The sequence below is a fragment of the Eurosta solidaginis genome, chromosome 5 (genome assembly GCF_040869045.1).
Source record: "Eurosta solidaginis isolate ZX-2024a chromosome 5, ASM4086904v1, whole genome shotgun sequence".
Lineage (NCBI taxonomy): Eukaryota > Metazoa > Arthropoda > Insecta > Diptera > Tephritidae > Eurosta > Eurosta solidaginis.
This window is the reverse complement of record NC_090323.1, coordinates 181,401,850-181,417,317: the sequence shown is the minus strand read 5'-3', so window position 1 is coordinate 181,417,317 and position 15,468 is coordinate 181,401,850. Positions and strand designations below refer to the sequence as shown.

At 37.6% G+C, this 15,468-nt stretch overlaps 1 protein-coding gene across 4 annotated transcripts in view; it reads left to right on the top strand.

The window, feature by feature from the left end:
* Nucleotides 1-2,740: 2,740 nt before the first annotated feature.
* The window catches only part of JIL-1 (JIL-1 kinase), a 169,415-nt gene continuing 156,687 nt past the window's right edge, over nucleotides 2,741-15,468 (top strand). Inside the window, exons 1-3 of one of the 4 annotated variants that reach the window (XM_067786374.1) lie at nucleotides 2,741-3,089; nucleotides 3,243-3,756; nucleotides 6,262-7,924. In XM_067786374.1, the coding sequence (XP_067642475.1) occupies nucleotides 6,811-7,924 (1,114 nt within the window). In that variant the 5' untranslated portion in view covers nucleotides 2,741-3,089; nucleotides 3,243-3,756; nucleotides 6,262-6,810. Of the gene's footprint in view, nucleotides 3,757-6,261; nucleotides 7,925-15,468 lie in introns of all 4 variants that reach the window. The other 3 variants (XM_067786376.1, XM_067786375.1, XM_067786373.1) reach the window with 3 other exon arrangements.

The following is a 15,468-nucleotide window of genomic DNA, read 5'->3' as shown; positions in this document are numbered from 1 at the left end:
CGATTAAGGATGCGGTGGATGAAATGCTATCCAGTGCTACTACGGTTAGGGAATTTAACATCTATTCTACCAGCCAAGCGGCTATGAAGGCTTTGAGCTCGACTACAGTGCGATCGAGGGTGGTCTGGGTGTACCTGACCTGTTGTTGTTGTTGTTGTTGTAGCGATAAGGTTGCTCCCCGAAGGCTTTGGGGAGTGTTATCGATGTGAAGGTCTTTTGCCGGATACAAATCCGGTACGCTCCGGTACCATAGCACCATTAAGGTGCTAGCCCGACCATCTCGGGAACGATTTATGTGGCCACATTAAACCTTCAGGCTATTCCCCCCTCACTACCCCCAAGTTCCATGAGGAGCTTGGGGTCGCCAGAGCCTCGTCTGTTAGTGAAACAGGATTCCCCGCGGATAGGTGAGGTTGACAATTGGGTTTGGAGAAGCTATATATTGCGCTGGCAACCTGAAAGGTTGCGCTACACAGCCCCTTGAATCTGGTATTTTAGTCGCCCCTTACGACAGGCATACTTACCGCGGGTATATTCTGATCCCCTAACCCGCTGGATGTGTACTTGACCTCGCTTGCGATTGCATCGAGTTATTTTACAATTAAGATTATCTGGGTCCCGGGCAATAGTGATATACCGGATAACTGTCAAGCGGATCTCTTAGCCCGCATCGGTACAACTTAACCGGATGAAGATGGCTGTAGGGATTTGGGGATTCCGCTGGCCACTTGTTGATTGCTCCTCCATAACTGGGGCTCAAGTCATCTCAGTAAACGTTGGGCGGACACCAAGTCTTGCAGGGTAACAAGATCTTTCTGGCCGAAAGTGGATGGCAGGTCTGCTGAAAGAATTGGGTTCATTAAGGCTCACCTATCAATGGTCATTGGGGTTTTGACAGGGCACTGTCCCATGGGTAACCATGCGGCACGTCTCAATATACTGGAAACTCCATCCTGCTGCAGCAGTATGGAGGAAGATGAAGTGGAATCACTAAATCACTTTATGCTTGATTGCCCAGCTTTTGTCAGAACTGGGCGAAAGTACTTCGGTCGCGACTCACTTGGATCTCCCGAGAATGTATCCAAAGTTGAGATCGGTATCATACGAAGCTTTATCGTTGCTACGCAACGATTCTCTAAGTAGCTAGATCTAAAGGCCAAATTAAACTTCCTTAACTCTAACGCCATAGTCGTAACCATACCCATATCCATATCCATCCCCAATTTGATCGTTTAATGGTGCCTTAACAAATTCCACAAAAAATAAGTATCGTAGTCATAACGTATCCAAAACAATGAATAAAATCTACAAAAAGTTATTAAATTCACTAACTCAAATATTTTTGGTTATGTATATGGAGAGAAACCAAAAACCAATTGGTTGGCTATGATATGGTTATGGCGTTAGCGTTATGGTATGGCACCATTAATCGCTTACATTGGTTTCCGTAAGGTAGGTTCGATCAGCTGTTTTATCTGGTTATGGTTTTATGGTTATAAGTCACCATTATTTTTGTTGTATGTGGTATCATAACGGACCTTCGTGTCGTCCAAGTGAGCTTTCCTTATCAGGACAGCTGCTACCTAACCTAACATAATGTCCGGGAGTAATAATTTCGATGTTGTTGTTGTTGTTGTTGTCGTAGCGATAAAGACACTTCCTGAAGGTTTTGGGTAGAGTTGTTGATGATGATCCGGTAGCAAGCGCCATAAAGATATATGCCCGACCATCTCAGAATTTACTTCATACGACCACATTGAACTTTCTAGGCCATACGCCCCCCCCTTAGTTCCATGAGGAACTTGTGGGTCGCCGGAGCCTAGGCTGCTATAGAAACAGGATAAAGCTATAAATTGTGTTTGCATCTCCTTGAAAGGGTTGAGCTAATCAATGGGGTATTTCAGTAGTCTGTTACGACAGGCTTACCTGCCGCGGGTGTCAGACTTTTGACAGATGAGTGACTCAATGGCTTGATTAGCGCATTGAAAGCTTTAAATCGTACCTGTTGTTGTTGTTGTTGTAGCGATTAGGTTACTCCCCGAAGGCTTTGGGGAGTGTTATCGATGTGATGGTCCTTTGTCGGATACAGATCCGATACGCTCCGGTAACACAGCACCATTAAGGTGCTGGCCCGACCATCTCGGGAACGATTTATATGGCCACATTAAACCTTCAGGCCATCCCTCCCTCCCCACCACCAAGTTCCATGAAGAGCTTGGGGTCGCGAGAGCCTCGTCTGTTAGTGAAACGGGATTCGCCGCTCGAAGGTGAGGTTGACAATTGGGTTGGAGAAGCTATATATTGCGCTACACAACCCCTTGAATCCCCAATCGTACCTCATTGGTGCCTGTTACCGGAACGAACTGGATATACATTCGGTAAGTGCCAAAAACATCGATAACACTCCCCAAAACCTTCGGGAAGTGTACTTATCGCTACAGCAACAGCAACAAAAGATATCCTTGACGTATGATGCAATTACATCATGGCCTCGCCGTATATGCTTGGCCCTCTATGTTTTCACCTATCAGATACATATACAGCAGTTCTGTACAAACCCTAGACGGCCCCACGATAGAATATATAAGAGCCACCCTAATAGGATGGATATATAATAAATAATGGGATAAATAGGAAACAAAACGAACAGAAAGTTGACACCGAATACCTACAAAACAAATTAAAAATGACAATACATCGGCTGACACACGAAAAAGGGCGAACAAGTAGGTGAAGTTAAAATGGCATTTTAAAAATAACTACGCAGTCGGTCGATGTGGATGCCTTGTCGTCAAGCGCGCGTACGTTTTTTTTCTTGTGGAAAAACTTAAAAATGGTGAAAATTTATTAATTATAGCAAAAATAAAAACGAATAAACGAAATTTTTCATCGAGGCATCGGTAGTGTTAAATTTTACGAAAAGAAAAATATGGCCGAGCAAAGGTCAGCAGAAATGTGAATACAGTGAAATCATAAATGGTGCAGAGATAATTGAAGTGAGTGTCGAAAAAGCAATAAATGCAAACGAAAACCAAATATCAATTAAATATTGTGGTTTATAATATACCAACAAGTTATACTAAAAGAAGGTATTATGCATTGAATTGCAAATGAAGTGCTATAGTGAAAAATTAGCAGAAGAAAAAAAAAATTGTAAAGTGAAATTTTTCACTTTTCTTATTTCATTTTACTGCACTTTTATCTGCACATTCTCTCTTTGTTATTTTCCTTCGCATTTGCAGTGTCATCATCGTTTTGACAACTTTTCCACGATAGTTCGTAAATTGCATATGTGGTGGAATGGCGTGGTGTTTATTTTCTCTACGAAAGTGTGTGTGTGTATGTACCGAATGGTGGTGAGTTCGTTAACGAACGGCTGCATCTGACGAAATAGTGAAGCCAGCGCGTGTAGCATAAAATAAATAATTAAAACTATTGAAGCGAGGAAAATTAATTAACATTCTTAAAGTGAAATTGTACTGATACAATATCAATGCAGAAGAATTTGTGTAAATTAAGCGTGCGTTTTTGGTAAGACTTGGAATAAACAACAGGCGAGGTACAGACCTAAGAAAATTGTTAATACCTCCTGTGGCTTGCGCTTCTTACGTATATGTATGTATGTACATAGCTACAACAAAAATATTTCAACATCAAATAGTGCATTGTGTGAAAAGGTAGACATTTATCCTCGTCAAATTTATTCAAATAAGTTAATGCTAAATTAAATGTAAATGAAGTGATTTTCTATTAAAGGTGAGTATAAAGCACCTGGCGTACAATTAATACCTCTGTGGGTGGAGTTGAAGAAATTGTATGTATGTGTATGGGAAGAATTTGCTTGGAGTGGGGAATGTGATCATTGGCCATCCAAGTACAGAAGTGATTTTTTGAAATAAATGACAACTACTTTCCAATTGGCATGCATTTAATGTTTTTTTTTATCAAATTTATTTATGTAATCGTATCTTTTTTGCGTGGTCTCCCAGAAATTACGAAACATTAGAAACATATGTTACCTTAAATGTTTATCCAAGTCGAGCACAATAGAAGGTATGTAGATGTTTCGAGAATATGTGCAAGTGATCAAAATCCTTACTAATCAAAATGCTGGTCCATTAGTTTTTCCGAAACTAAAGAGCAGTATTGAAGGTGTTTAGTTCGATGAAAAGAAAGCATCTTTCGGTAATATCCCGCCTGTCCCTCGAACCTTGGTACTGTGGATTGTATTCGCCTGTTACGACTGGCAAGGCGCCCGCGGGTATATTCTTAGTCCCTGAAGAGTTACTGATATGGATAGTCATTTGTCAAGTGCAAATGTGATATCCTTTGGCTGTTGTTACTGTTATTTTCCTGTGATAAGAACATTCATTTTATTTTTTTTTATAAGAACATTCATTCACTTCAGTGAGTGATAGTAAACTTGAATGCCCTTATGGAATTTTGTAAAACAAAATGTTGCCCTTATGCCTGGTTTTTCGGTGCGAGTTCAAACTCTAGTTAAAGTTGACTAGAGTTTAACCTTGCAACTGTGTTCGATAACATAACATTTTGCTGCTAATCTCAGCTCAAGCGACCGAACTCGCAGGGTTAAACTCTAGTCAATTTTAACTGGAGTTTTAACTCGTATTGAAAAACCCGGCCTTAAAGAAGGGTAACTACACTTACTTTAAAAAATGCCACTTCGAACGATTCAATTCAATACGAGGGCAATAGTACCGCCAAGAAGCATATCTCTGGCGGAGTTTCGGCATTTGTCATTAGTCTATGCGGATTGGATAAATCTGTAAAGTTACCACTCAAAGGAGATGATCGTGATACTTAGCCATTGTCAGGCAATTTAATCGGCAAACAAAATCTTCGCGGTCCTCAACAATGTGGAGAAATTGAATCGGCTAGCACCTCCTGGGATTTTAAGGCGTAGAGGACAAGTAATGTAAGGATCAAAGGATCTGAGCCATTCATAGCATTTGGAACTCACACAATAAAGGCAATAAGAGGCATATACGATAAATCAATTCTGGATTCAATCGGCAAGTTGTTGTTGTTGTAGCGATAAGGGCACTCCCCGAGGGCCTTGGAAATGCGCCACAAGGCTATAAAAACAACTACAAATTTCCATAAGCAACCTGTGAATATTAATACATGTCCTATCAAGTCACTGCAGGCTCAAAAACCAAATGCACAAGTTGTGCGAGGATGTCCAAAAGTTATTTTATTTAAAAACGATTAGCCATATAACAGCAAAAGTTATTCCTTGGTACAACCAAATTTACATGCTCCTCATCCTGTCTTAAATCTACCAATACAACTCGAACCTGTTTCTTTTCTATTGACTATCAAATCAAATCAATGTGCCGGCATAGAAAGAGTTATACATAAAAACCATATCTGCAAATAGGAATACAAGGACTGGCACAAAATGTTCTGTTTCAATACAAAAATGCCCATAAAATGCTTATAGTTACTTTGTACTTTTGTTTTTATTAGTATGGAAATACATGTTTATATAAACGACAGTAAAGAAATTTCTTCAATTTATTCGTTGCTGCCCGTATGACCGAGCTTTTCTGGAGATACCCGACATCAATTTTTGTCCGCTTTTAGAGATGCTGTTCGCCTCTATCTTTTTACTTCTGTAATGGTTTTTATTGTTTTCAGTATTTTTAAAAGTTTTGCTTTCATCATATCCCAATATCGCTCGAATGGCCGCAATTGAGGTTCTATTTGTGGATTAAAGTTTTGCTAGCATAATATACATACATTGTTCGAAACACTTTTGGGCGACACAGCCGTGATGTACTGGAGTCAAGCCCGACTAAAATAAAGTTGGACCATTATGACGACGTAGGAATGGCGGAAGATATATTTGGAGATATTCTCACGAAATTTTCTGGGTTTATTGTTCGTAAAGAGCGGCGTGGATTTACCCCCGAATTCACAAATAGCTTGCCACATCAGAACCTTCTGCTAAACTTTTATCTGGATGGTTTTCAGGAATGTCCTCTCCATACTGAAAGCAGAAGAAATTGGTACCTGGCAACATTCTCAGGTTGATTTTCTGCAGGGACGAGGCTATTTTTCAAGGTCTATTGTTAAAAAGTCTGCCTAACCCATTGTGAATTAATAATAGGAACTCACAATGGCCTAAGCTCACATATGTATGTACATATGTATACATATATACTTCAAAACATTTAAGTAATTAATTCATTTATTTTTTATCACTCTTATTTACTCATTCTTTGTTTATTATTTCAGATAACTCACCACAGTTTTGAGAAAATGGGCACAATATTATTTACATCAACAAACAAACAAATAATACCGTCAGTGGTTGCTTTAGTAGTACCGATAGCAAACGAGAAGTGTACAACAAGTTGACCGCAACTTTTATGAAACGCTTGCCTCCGAGTGTACTATCATCCCTTTCCCCACCGTGTATTCCGCCATCATTTATTAGAAGCTCATGAGCCATTGGCTTTTTAGCAACTTTTCTTCTAAGAAAATATTGACCAAAAAATGTTTTCTAAATTTCTTTTAACATAACCGATTACAAATTGAATAATCGAAAATTAAAAGGAGCATTCACGAATCCATTAGTGTGTTGTAGTCATCGATTGTTAAGCACATGGAGAACTGTCACAATTGAAAGAACTATTAATAAACCATATAAAAACGATTTATTAAACCAAAAATTCAAAGAAATTTTGTAAAAGAAACAAACTTTATAAACAAATTGCTAAGCTTTTACATACAAAAGGTTTACATTACAACAACGGTTTCTAATCGGAATTTCCTACTATCGCAATGAGTCGATACTATAACAATAATAACAGCGGCCACGGCGGCTATGGTTATGGCGGTAGCAGTACCAAAGCATTAAATTTGACCGCAAGCGCCAATAACAAAAAAATGTCCAATAGACGGCAAGCTGAACATGAAAGCGGTTTCTATGAAGAAACTAACGCTGATACATATTACCAAGGTAGTGGCGGTTATGGTCATTCTTCCACTAGCAACAGTGGATGTAGCAAACGTACACGTCAACCATCAGCTGAATTGTATATGAATGGTGGACGATATAAGAAACATAAAGTTAATATGGCTATACCAATGACAGCGACCGCATTACATGGACAAAGTAAGTCTTATAGTAATAGTAGACCAGGAGTGGGAGCACCACTCACCACAATGCCAACAAATTATAAACAACAACAACGTAATCAATATCAATATATCAACCACAACAACAATAATAATAACAGTAAACGTTATGTGCAACCACAACAAATGCCTCAACACCACCAACAACAACAACAACACCAGCAACATCAACAATACCAGCAACACCAATATCAACAGATTAGCAGTAGTAGTAGTACATCTACAAATAAAAAGACAATGACAGCAACCACTAACAACAATAATAATAATAATCAAAATAATAATAAAAACAATTATTATATGCAACTAACAGGTAAAATGAATACATTACCTGTGGCAGAGACCATTGAAGTGCCTGATAGTAGCGATAGCGATGATGAGGCGAATAATAAAAAGGCAATGCTACTTGGTGCTCATACGGAACTACTGCCAAATGGCGTTGTAAGTGGAGGTGGAAATAGTGGGATACCAACATTAATTGTTAGTGGTAGTAGCAGCAGTAATAGTAACAGTCAGCTGATTGCTATGAATTCGCAACAACAACAGCAACAACAATTGCAAAATAAGTTCAAGTACGAGCAACAATCAAATCAACAACAAGAAATGAGCAGCGTTAATGGTGCAAGTGGTAGTGGTCAGACAACAAGTAAGAATCGGGATAGTAATCGCAAAGCTGACACAACTAACGGTACTAGTACGGCGGAATTGGAGCGCTTGCAACGAGAAATTGAAGAAGTTACACAAGTTCACACCAAATGTAAGTACATACATAGTTTAAGTGGCATTAAAAATGCACCTTGTCCCCTTCAGTTTACCTAGGAATACTTCTGTATACATAATTTTTTTCCATTTCTGCTTTAACCACCTATCACCGATTTATAAATTTTTTTAAATCAAAGAAAACTAAGTTACTTGTGAATTGCATATAGAATATAATACGAGTCTTCACATAGACTGAATGTGTCTAAAATGTTGACCATTATGGTGTTTTTAGTTTGATTTATTGGATATTAATAAAAACAACAACAATTGATTTATTTGATAAACTTAATTCAAATCTCTCTAAGTGCCCTATATGTGGGCACAATGAACTAACAAAAAAACTTTACTGGCTTCCATAGCCAATTGTCCGTTCAAAGAAAAATTATTTTTTTGTGATTAAATTTATCCCGAAAATCAAATTTGTAACAACGAGCCGGAACCGTGCGCATCTTGCGCAACCAATATAAAATCCTCTTATCAAATATATACAGAAATCAGCTGTTGTTGTTGTTGTAGTGATACGGTTGCTCCCCGAAGGCTTTGGGGAGTGTTATCGATGTGATGGTCCTTTGTCGGATACAGATTACGCTCCGGTTACACATCACCAGTGCTAGCCCGACCATCTCGGGAACGATTTATGTGGCCACATTAAACCTTCAGGCCATCCCTCCCTCCCCACCCCCAAGTTCCATGAGGAGGATAGGTGAGGTTGACAATTGGGTTTGGACAAGCTATATATTGCGCTGGCAACCTGAAAGGTTGCGCTACACAGCCCCTTGAATCTGGTATTTTAGTCGCCTCTTACTACAGGCATACCTACCGCGGGTATATTCTGACGCCCTAACCCGCTGGGGGGAAGAAACCAGCTGTTCTATTAATCAATTTAAACGTAAAGCTTGCGCTGCCATCTGGCCTATGGTAGCAAATGCCGGCAATGCCGTGCAAATATTCCCAAGTATTCAAAATCCTTTATTTTTAACAGATTATTTTAATAAAATATAGCTAAACAAAAGCACTACGACCAAAATTGCCCAAAGCTCGCTAATAGCCCGAATCTCCATCTTTACAACCAAAACTTTATTTATAGATTTGGATTCCAAATAAGAGCGAAAAAGGGACCCGTACATAAAAACAGCAATTAGAAGAAATATACATATATGATGTTTATGAGCCCAAAGTCAGAGTTTCACTTAAGGCTAATAATATTTAAGATTGTTCTAAAAACAACAAATATTCAACAAGCACCCATTTTTGCTTGGATTATAAGTTCTTCGTTTACGTTTTGCCACAATTTAGTAAGTTGGCCTTTAAATTGGCTGTTAGGTATGACAACATTAAAAATAGCCTTGTGCCACTTTACAACAACAAATAGAAAAAAAAACTACCAAAAAAATAAAACAAAAAACAAAATGAAAACTATTAAATAAAAAAAAAAAAATGTAAGGCGCGATAACCTCCGAAGAGATCTAAGGCCGAGCTTCTCTTCCAATTTGCGTCGTGCTCCTCTTGATTTTCCCTACAAAGTGGAAACTTTTTTTGTTCTATTGTATTTTTATGCTAGAACTAAGTACAAACATCATTTTTGGACCTATGTAAATGTTACGTATTTCTTATCGGTTACTTAAAATTAAGTAACTTTTATTTATTGTTTCAAAATTAAATCACAATCTATGTGCTGGGGGTGGGAGGGACGCAACAAATTAAATGGGGTTACACTGAAATGACAGTCCTTGGTCGGGAAAAATCCCAAGTCGCTCCGGTACATAGAACCGACTGCCTTGGGAAGCTCTTGTAGTCCGCCATTGCCGATGTTGCAAACAATTGTGACTGAGAAGTTACAGCCATCAGTTCCTAATAAACATTTGGGCTTGAGTCACAATAGAGCTCAACTTGATAACTAGCTCCCTTCTCAAATCAAAAACGCTTTTTCCCGACAGTAGAAGTGCATGAACCAATGAACAGATCCCTCATTAAAAAATGAGAAAGCACAAAAATCATAGTTGGATGGGAAATACATTTTCTCGGCGTGACGTCACGCTTTTGACAACATCTTTCATTGCTGACGCAGTGTTCAGACTTTATTCCAATCGAAGTATTTTGCTCCTGTCGTACCTCCTACTAGTAAATAGTATTACTACCTAATATTTTTTGGTTGAAGTTTTCATAGCATACGTATGAAAGGCTGATTGTTTACAAGTGACGATTAGATGAAATGACGCGAATTCATTGTTCATATTGTGTAAAACAGAACATCACTTACTACACATTGAAGTTTATACACAACATAAAGTTGGGAAACTTGCCGAATTACCTAAGTGAACGTGTCAGACTAAACAGAGAGGTCCATAGCTATCAAACAAGACACAATAACAACTTTTACTTGCCGGTAGTGAGATCTGAATTCGATAAAAAAAGTATATACTACGAAGGAATTAGAGAATATAATGATCTGCCAATTGATATTAAAAACTGTAATAATACCAAAAAATTCAGAAAGTTATTATACAGCTACTGTAAAGCGCTACCTGTAAAGTAGTTAAATTTATTTAGTAAATATTTTATAGATTATTATATAGTTGAAGTCAAAGAAATTCAATGAATTGAAACAAATATGTAAACATTAAAAATACTTTGTACCTTATTAAATTATATAGATCTTCAAGATCGTAAATAAATAAATAAATTAAATATCTTAAGACATGTTTGTTCACATTTTACTCACAGTTTTTGTACTTTTTTCGTACGGGATGAGAAAAGGAGTAAAATGTAAGCAAAATATGTGTCCGGACGCGATCTGTACAGTCTGCCAAAATTCAACATACAGCACTTATTGAAGTTCTATATAAAAATGAAGTACGTTAAGTCAGTGAGGTCAGCTAACCCTGTTTTGCGATAACTGTCGCAAATTGGGAGCACCCCGCGAGATCAAAGTTCCTCCAACTGTCTCTCCCAACTCAGTGAAGGTCTTCTTTTTCCTCTGTTTACTAACTGCCGGAGCGTATTCGTTCATCCGCGAAGCTTTCTATTTTTATTCGCTGCACTTCGTCATATCTGCGAAAAGCTCATATAGCTAATCATTATACCTCCTTCGGTACTCGCCGTCGACATCACGGATATGACTATAAATCTTCCTGAGAACTTTTCTCTCGAATTCTCCAATAGCCATCTGATCTTCTCTCGACACCTTCAATGATTTCGAGCCATACATCAGGACAGGTATGATGAGTGACTTGTAGAGCGAGAATTTTACTTTTCAATTGCTTAAAGAAGCACTTGTTGGCAAGAGCTAGTCTCCGTTGGATTTCTAGGCCGACATTGTTTTTGCTTTTAATGCTGCTTCCCAAATAGACGAAATCCTTCACAGTCTGGAATTTATATCCTTGTCCACATTTTGTGCAAGACCCACTTTTTTTGCTTCTTTATCTTATACCAACTTTTCGCCTCCATGTTTGAACAGCTCGGCGGGTATCCCGTCATTACTTGGCACCTTGTGATTTTTTAGCCGTGATATTGCCATTAACACTTCGCAATAGTTGGATGTCGGAGCGTGTTTTTCATCATTGGCAATTTTGGTTTTGGTTGTGCCACATTGGAGAACATTTTTATTTTCAACTTCACCTCAACTCGATATCCAATGTGAGATGTAAGCTGTATACAGATTTGACCATAATGAGAGGGGTGTTAGAAGCGTTGGTTTCACAATACAGTTAAAGAGATGGTTGGTGTCATGTGGGGGCACATTACAAGCAGGACATACATATGTTTCGTATGTCGGGGTTGATTCTGGATAGGCAAGAGTTTAACCTGTTACATTATCCAGAACGAAGTTGAGCTAGAGTGACGAGTGCGTTCCTCCTCTGCTAGTTTTGGGTATTGTTCTTTGAGTACAGAATTCACCGAGCAATTCCTGACATAGATGTTTCTTTTTTAATCCCAAAAAATTGTTGTATTCTTTCGCATTGATTTTTGAAAAAATATCAGTTAAATTTTTTTTTTAATATATTTTCGTTAGTTCTTTTGGTGCTCTCAGTTTTGACATTTCTATATTTTGTTGGCCTTATTTGATATGATTAAATATATTGGTCGACCAAGCACATCATTGCGTTCCTGATGATGACTTCAGGTTGAAGTCGAAATATCGACCAATTAAATATTTTTGAAAAAGGAAAATAAACGTGTTTTATTTACTATACGGCCTCAAGCTCATCAAACCAATATATTTAATCATATTTTCGTTAGTTTGAAAAAAAAAAAACGTTACTGAATTTTATAACGAGAAGTAGGCAAATCAATTTTTTAAACGCTTTTGAAAATCTCGAAAATTCGAGAATATTACCAAAAGTACAAGTACAGTGATATCATATAACCAAGGTAAATGAAACAAGGTAGAAGTGAACTGGAATATTTTGTGTTTGTAGGAACAAGTTTTTTAATAATATATATATATTTAGCTTTAAAACCAGATAACGTATGCTAACGTAAAGTCTTTGCTAGCAGAACAGAGGTCACACTGCATAGAAATCAACATCAGATGAGTATTGGAGTATTCGGAGAAAGTTCTTCGAGGTATATTTCTGCTCTATAACTGCATTCACTTGAATAGTCCCCGAATGAATAAAATTCACTAATAAGTTGAGATAAAGAGACGATAAAGGTGGGTCATGTACTGAATGAGGCAAGACGATGTACTTGAAATGAAGTTCGTCTATTTGTATCGAGTAAAAGTTTGAACAAAATCGGCGGAGTGGTTTCGGAGTCCACTATCTACATATGTACATGCATATATACAAGATAGTACAAGATGACCTAAGTACTTTACTTACTCAGTCTACGCCTGTACAGCTCTATACAGTGGCTCTTTATTTACGTATAGAGGCGGTCATCTTGACAGACACTTTCGGTTGGCTAAGTGCAGCTACCGCTCTGGGGAACAAACACGCCTTTAAAAAGCACTTCTCTGGGTTGAGAAACAATCAAGTTTTTAGAACTGACAAGTTATTGTTAGGCCTTGAGGTCGATTCGAACCCGCGATCTTACAAGTCAGTAGGACGATATAACACCAAAAATTGTTGAAAAGTTTTTCGCAAATGTGGGAAGAGTAGCTTAACGTCGCCTTTCGTCAGAATTAGGAGCCTTAAATCACGGAATGGCTGCTATATACTAGCAAACTTTGGAAACAGCACAACGCGTTAGCGTTGGCGAGCTCTTAATTTCGAATACGCGTATTGTTTTTTTTTAACGCAAATACTCAATTTTTCACTTGGTACATATGTACATACCAATAAGGATCATTAGACTTGAATATATACATACTAGAGTGGGTCAAATTTATTGTTGAAAAGGCACATCAAGTTTCTGAATCTATGGGTCATACTGAATAATATTGTCCATGGGACCATAGGTCTGAAATGAATTTCGAGCCTCCCTAATTTTGTTAGAACATTGTATATCCCAATCCGAATAGCGGCTCTCACAAATAAATTACATGAAAATAAATGTCAAATTCGGATTCGGATTGGGATATAAAATTTTCTAAAAAAATTAAGGAGGCTCGAAATACATATGAGACCTATGGTCCCATGGACAATATTATTCAGTATGACCCATAGATTCAAAAACTGGATGAGCACCTGAAGTTTTTTTCCCTTTTTCCCCCATACAATTTGACCCGCCCTAATACATACATATATGATTTTCGTATTTCGGCGTTATATATTTGAACAACATGGGATTCAAGGAGTCGATAAGCGCAATACAAAGCTTTATACCTTCAAAGCTTCCACAACTCAATTGTCAACCTCATCTACGCGAGTGGAATCCTATTACAAATATGAGTGTATCATACACATATTTAGCAGGCGAGGCTCTGGCGATCCCAAGTTCCTCATGGAACTAGGGGGTGGGGAGAGCGGGATGGCCTAGAAGGTTTATTGTGTAATATTAATCGTTCCCGAGATGGTCGGGTTAGTGCCTTGATGGTGCTCTGTTGCCGGAACGTACGGGATCTATATCCGTCAAAGGACTATCAACATCGATAACACGCTTCAAACAACAACATACATATACATATTTGAACATAATTTTTAAAACGAAAGAATTTCATGTAAAATTCAAAAGCTTTTTGAAATCAAAGGGTTAAATAGTTTTTCATTTGACGCAAGAACTCCTACAGAAAAGAGAGCACTGTCAAGTTCACTGTTAGTTTGTTGTTTGTTTAATATATTTTTGATCTCACCTTGCAGGTAACTTAAATAATTCACTTTTCCCGAAGATTCCTGATTACTTATGTAATTTTGGATTTTTTTCGAAAACGTTTTTATAATTCTTTGCATGATATTCTTTGTACAATTCTTTAATGTTTATTTTTCTAAAATTAGCGAGTTAATAAAAGAAGAAAATAAGTTATAAATTGTGTTAATAATTATTGCTGCAATTTCAATGCTCACAGCTTTATATTACATTTACATTGCAAAGCGAGCGAAGATGCGAGCAAGGACGGACTTGAAATGGATATGAAAGCTAGAAAGAATTAGACAAAAAGTAGAAAATAGACGCTAATAAAAATGTAGTAAATGCGCCTAAAATAAAATAAACAAAAGCAATAAAAAACGAGTAAGGAAGGCTAAGTTCGGGTGTAATCGAACATTACATACTCAACTGAGAACTTTGGAGACAAAATAAAGGAAAATCAGCAAGTAGGAAAACGAACCTAGGGTAACCCTGGAATGCGTTTGTATGACATGGGTATCAAATGAAAGATGTTAATGAGTATTTTAAAAGCGAGTAGCCCTAAGTTGTATATAAGAAGGCGTTTTCGAGATATCGACCAAAATGTGGACCAGGGTGACCCAGAACATCATCTGTCGGGTACCGCTAATTTATTTGTATATGTAATGCCACGAACAGTATTCCTGCCACGATACCAAGAGCTTTTGATTTCGCCCTGCAGAACTTTTTCATTTTCTTCTACTTAATATGGTAGATGTCACGCCCATTTCATGTTTCAACCCTTTTTCGTATTTGGTATAGAATTATGGCATTTTTTCATTTTTCGAAATTTTCGATATCCAAAAAGTGGGCGTGGTCATAGTCGGAGTTCACCTATTTTTATTTCCAAGATAAAGTGAGTTCAGATAAGTACGTGAACTAAGTTTAGTAAAGATATATCGATTGTTGCTCAAGTTATCGTGTTAACGGCCGAGCGGAAGGGCAGACGGTCGACTGTGTATAAAAACTGGGCGGGGCTTCAAACGATTTCGCCCAGAAATGCCCTTGCCAAATTTCACAGGGATTGGTAATTTTTTTGTTCGACTTATGGCATTAAAAGTATTCTAGACGAATCAAATGAAAAATGGCGGAGCCACGCTAATTTTGAATTTTTCTTTTATTTTTGTATTTTGTTGCACCATATCATTACTGGAGTTGAATTTGGACATAATTTACTTATATACTGTAAAGATATTAAATTTTTTGTTAAAATTTGACTTCAAATATTTTTTCTAAAGTGGTCGTGTTCGTCATCCGATTTTGCAACTTTTT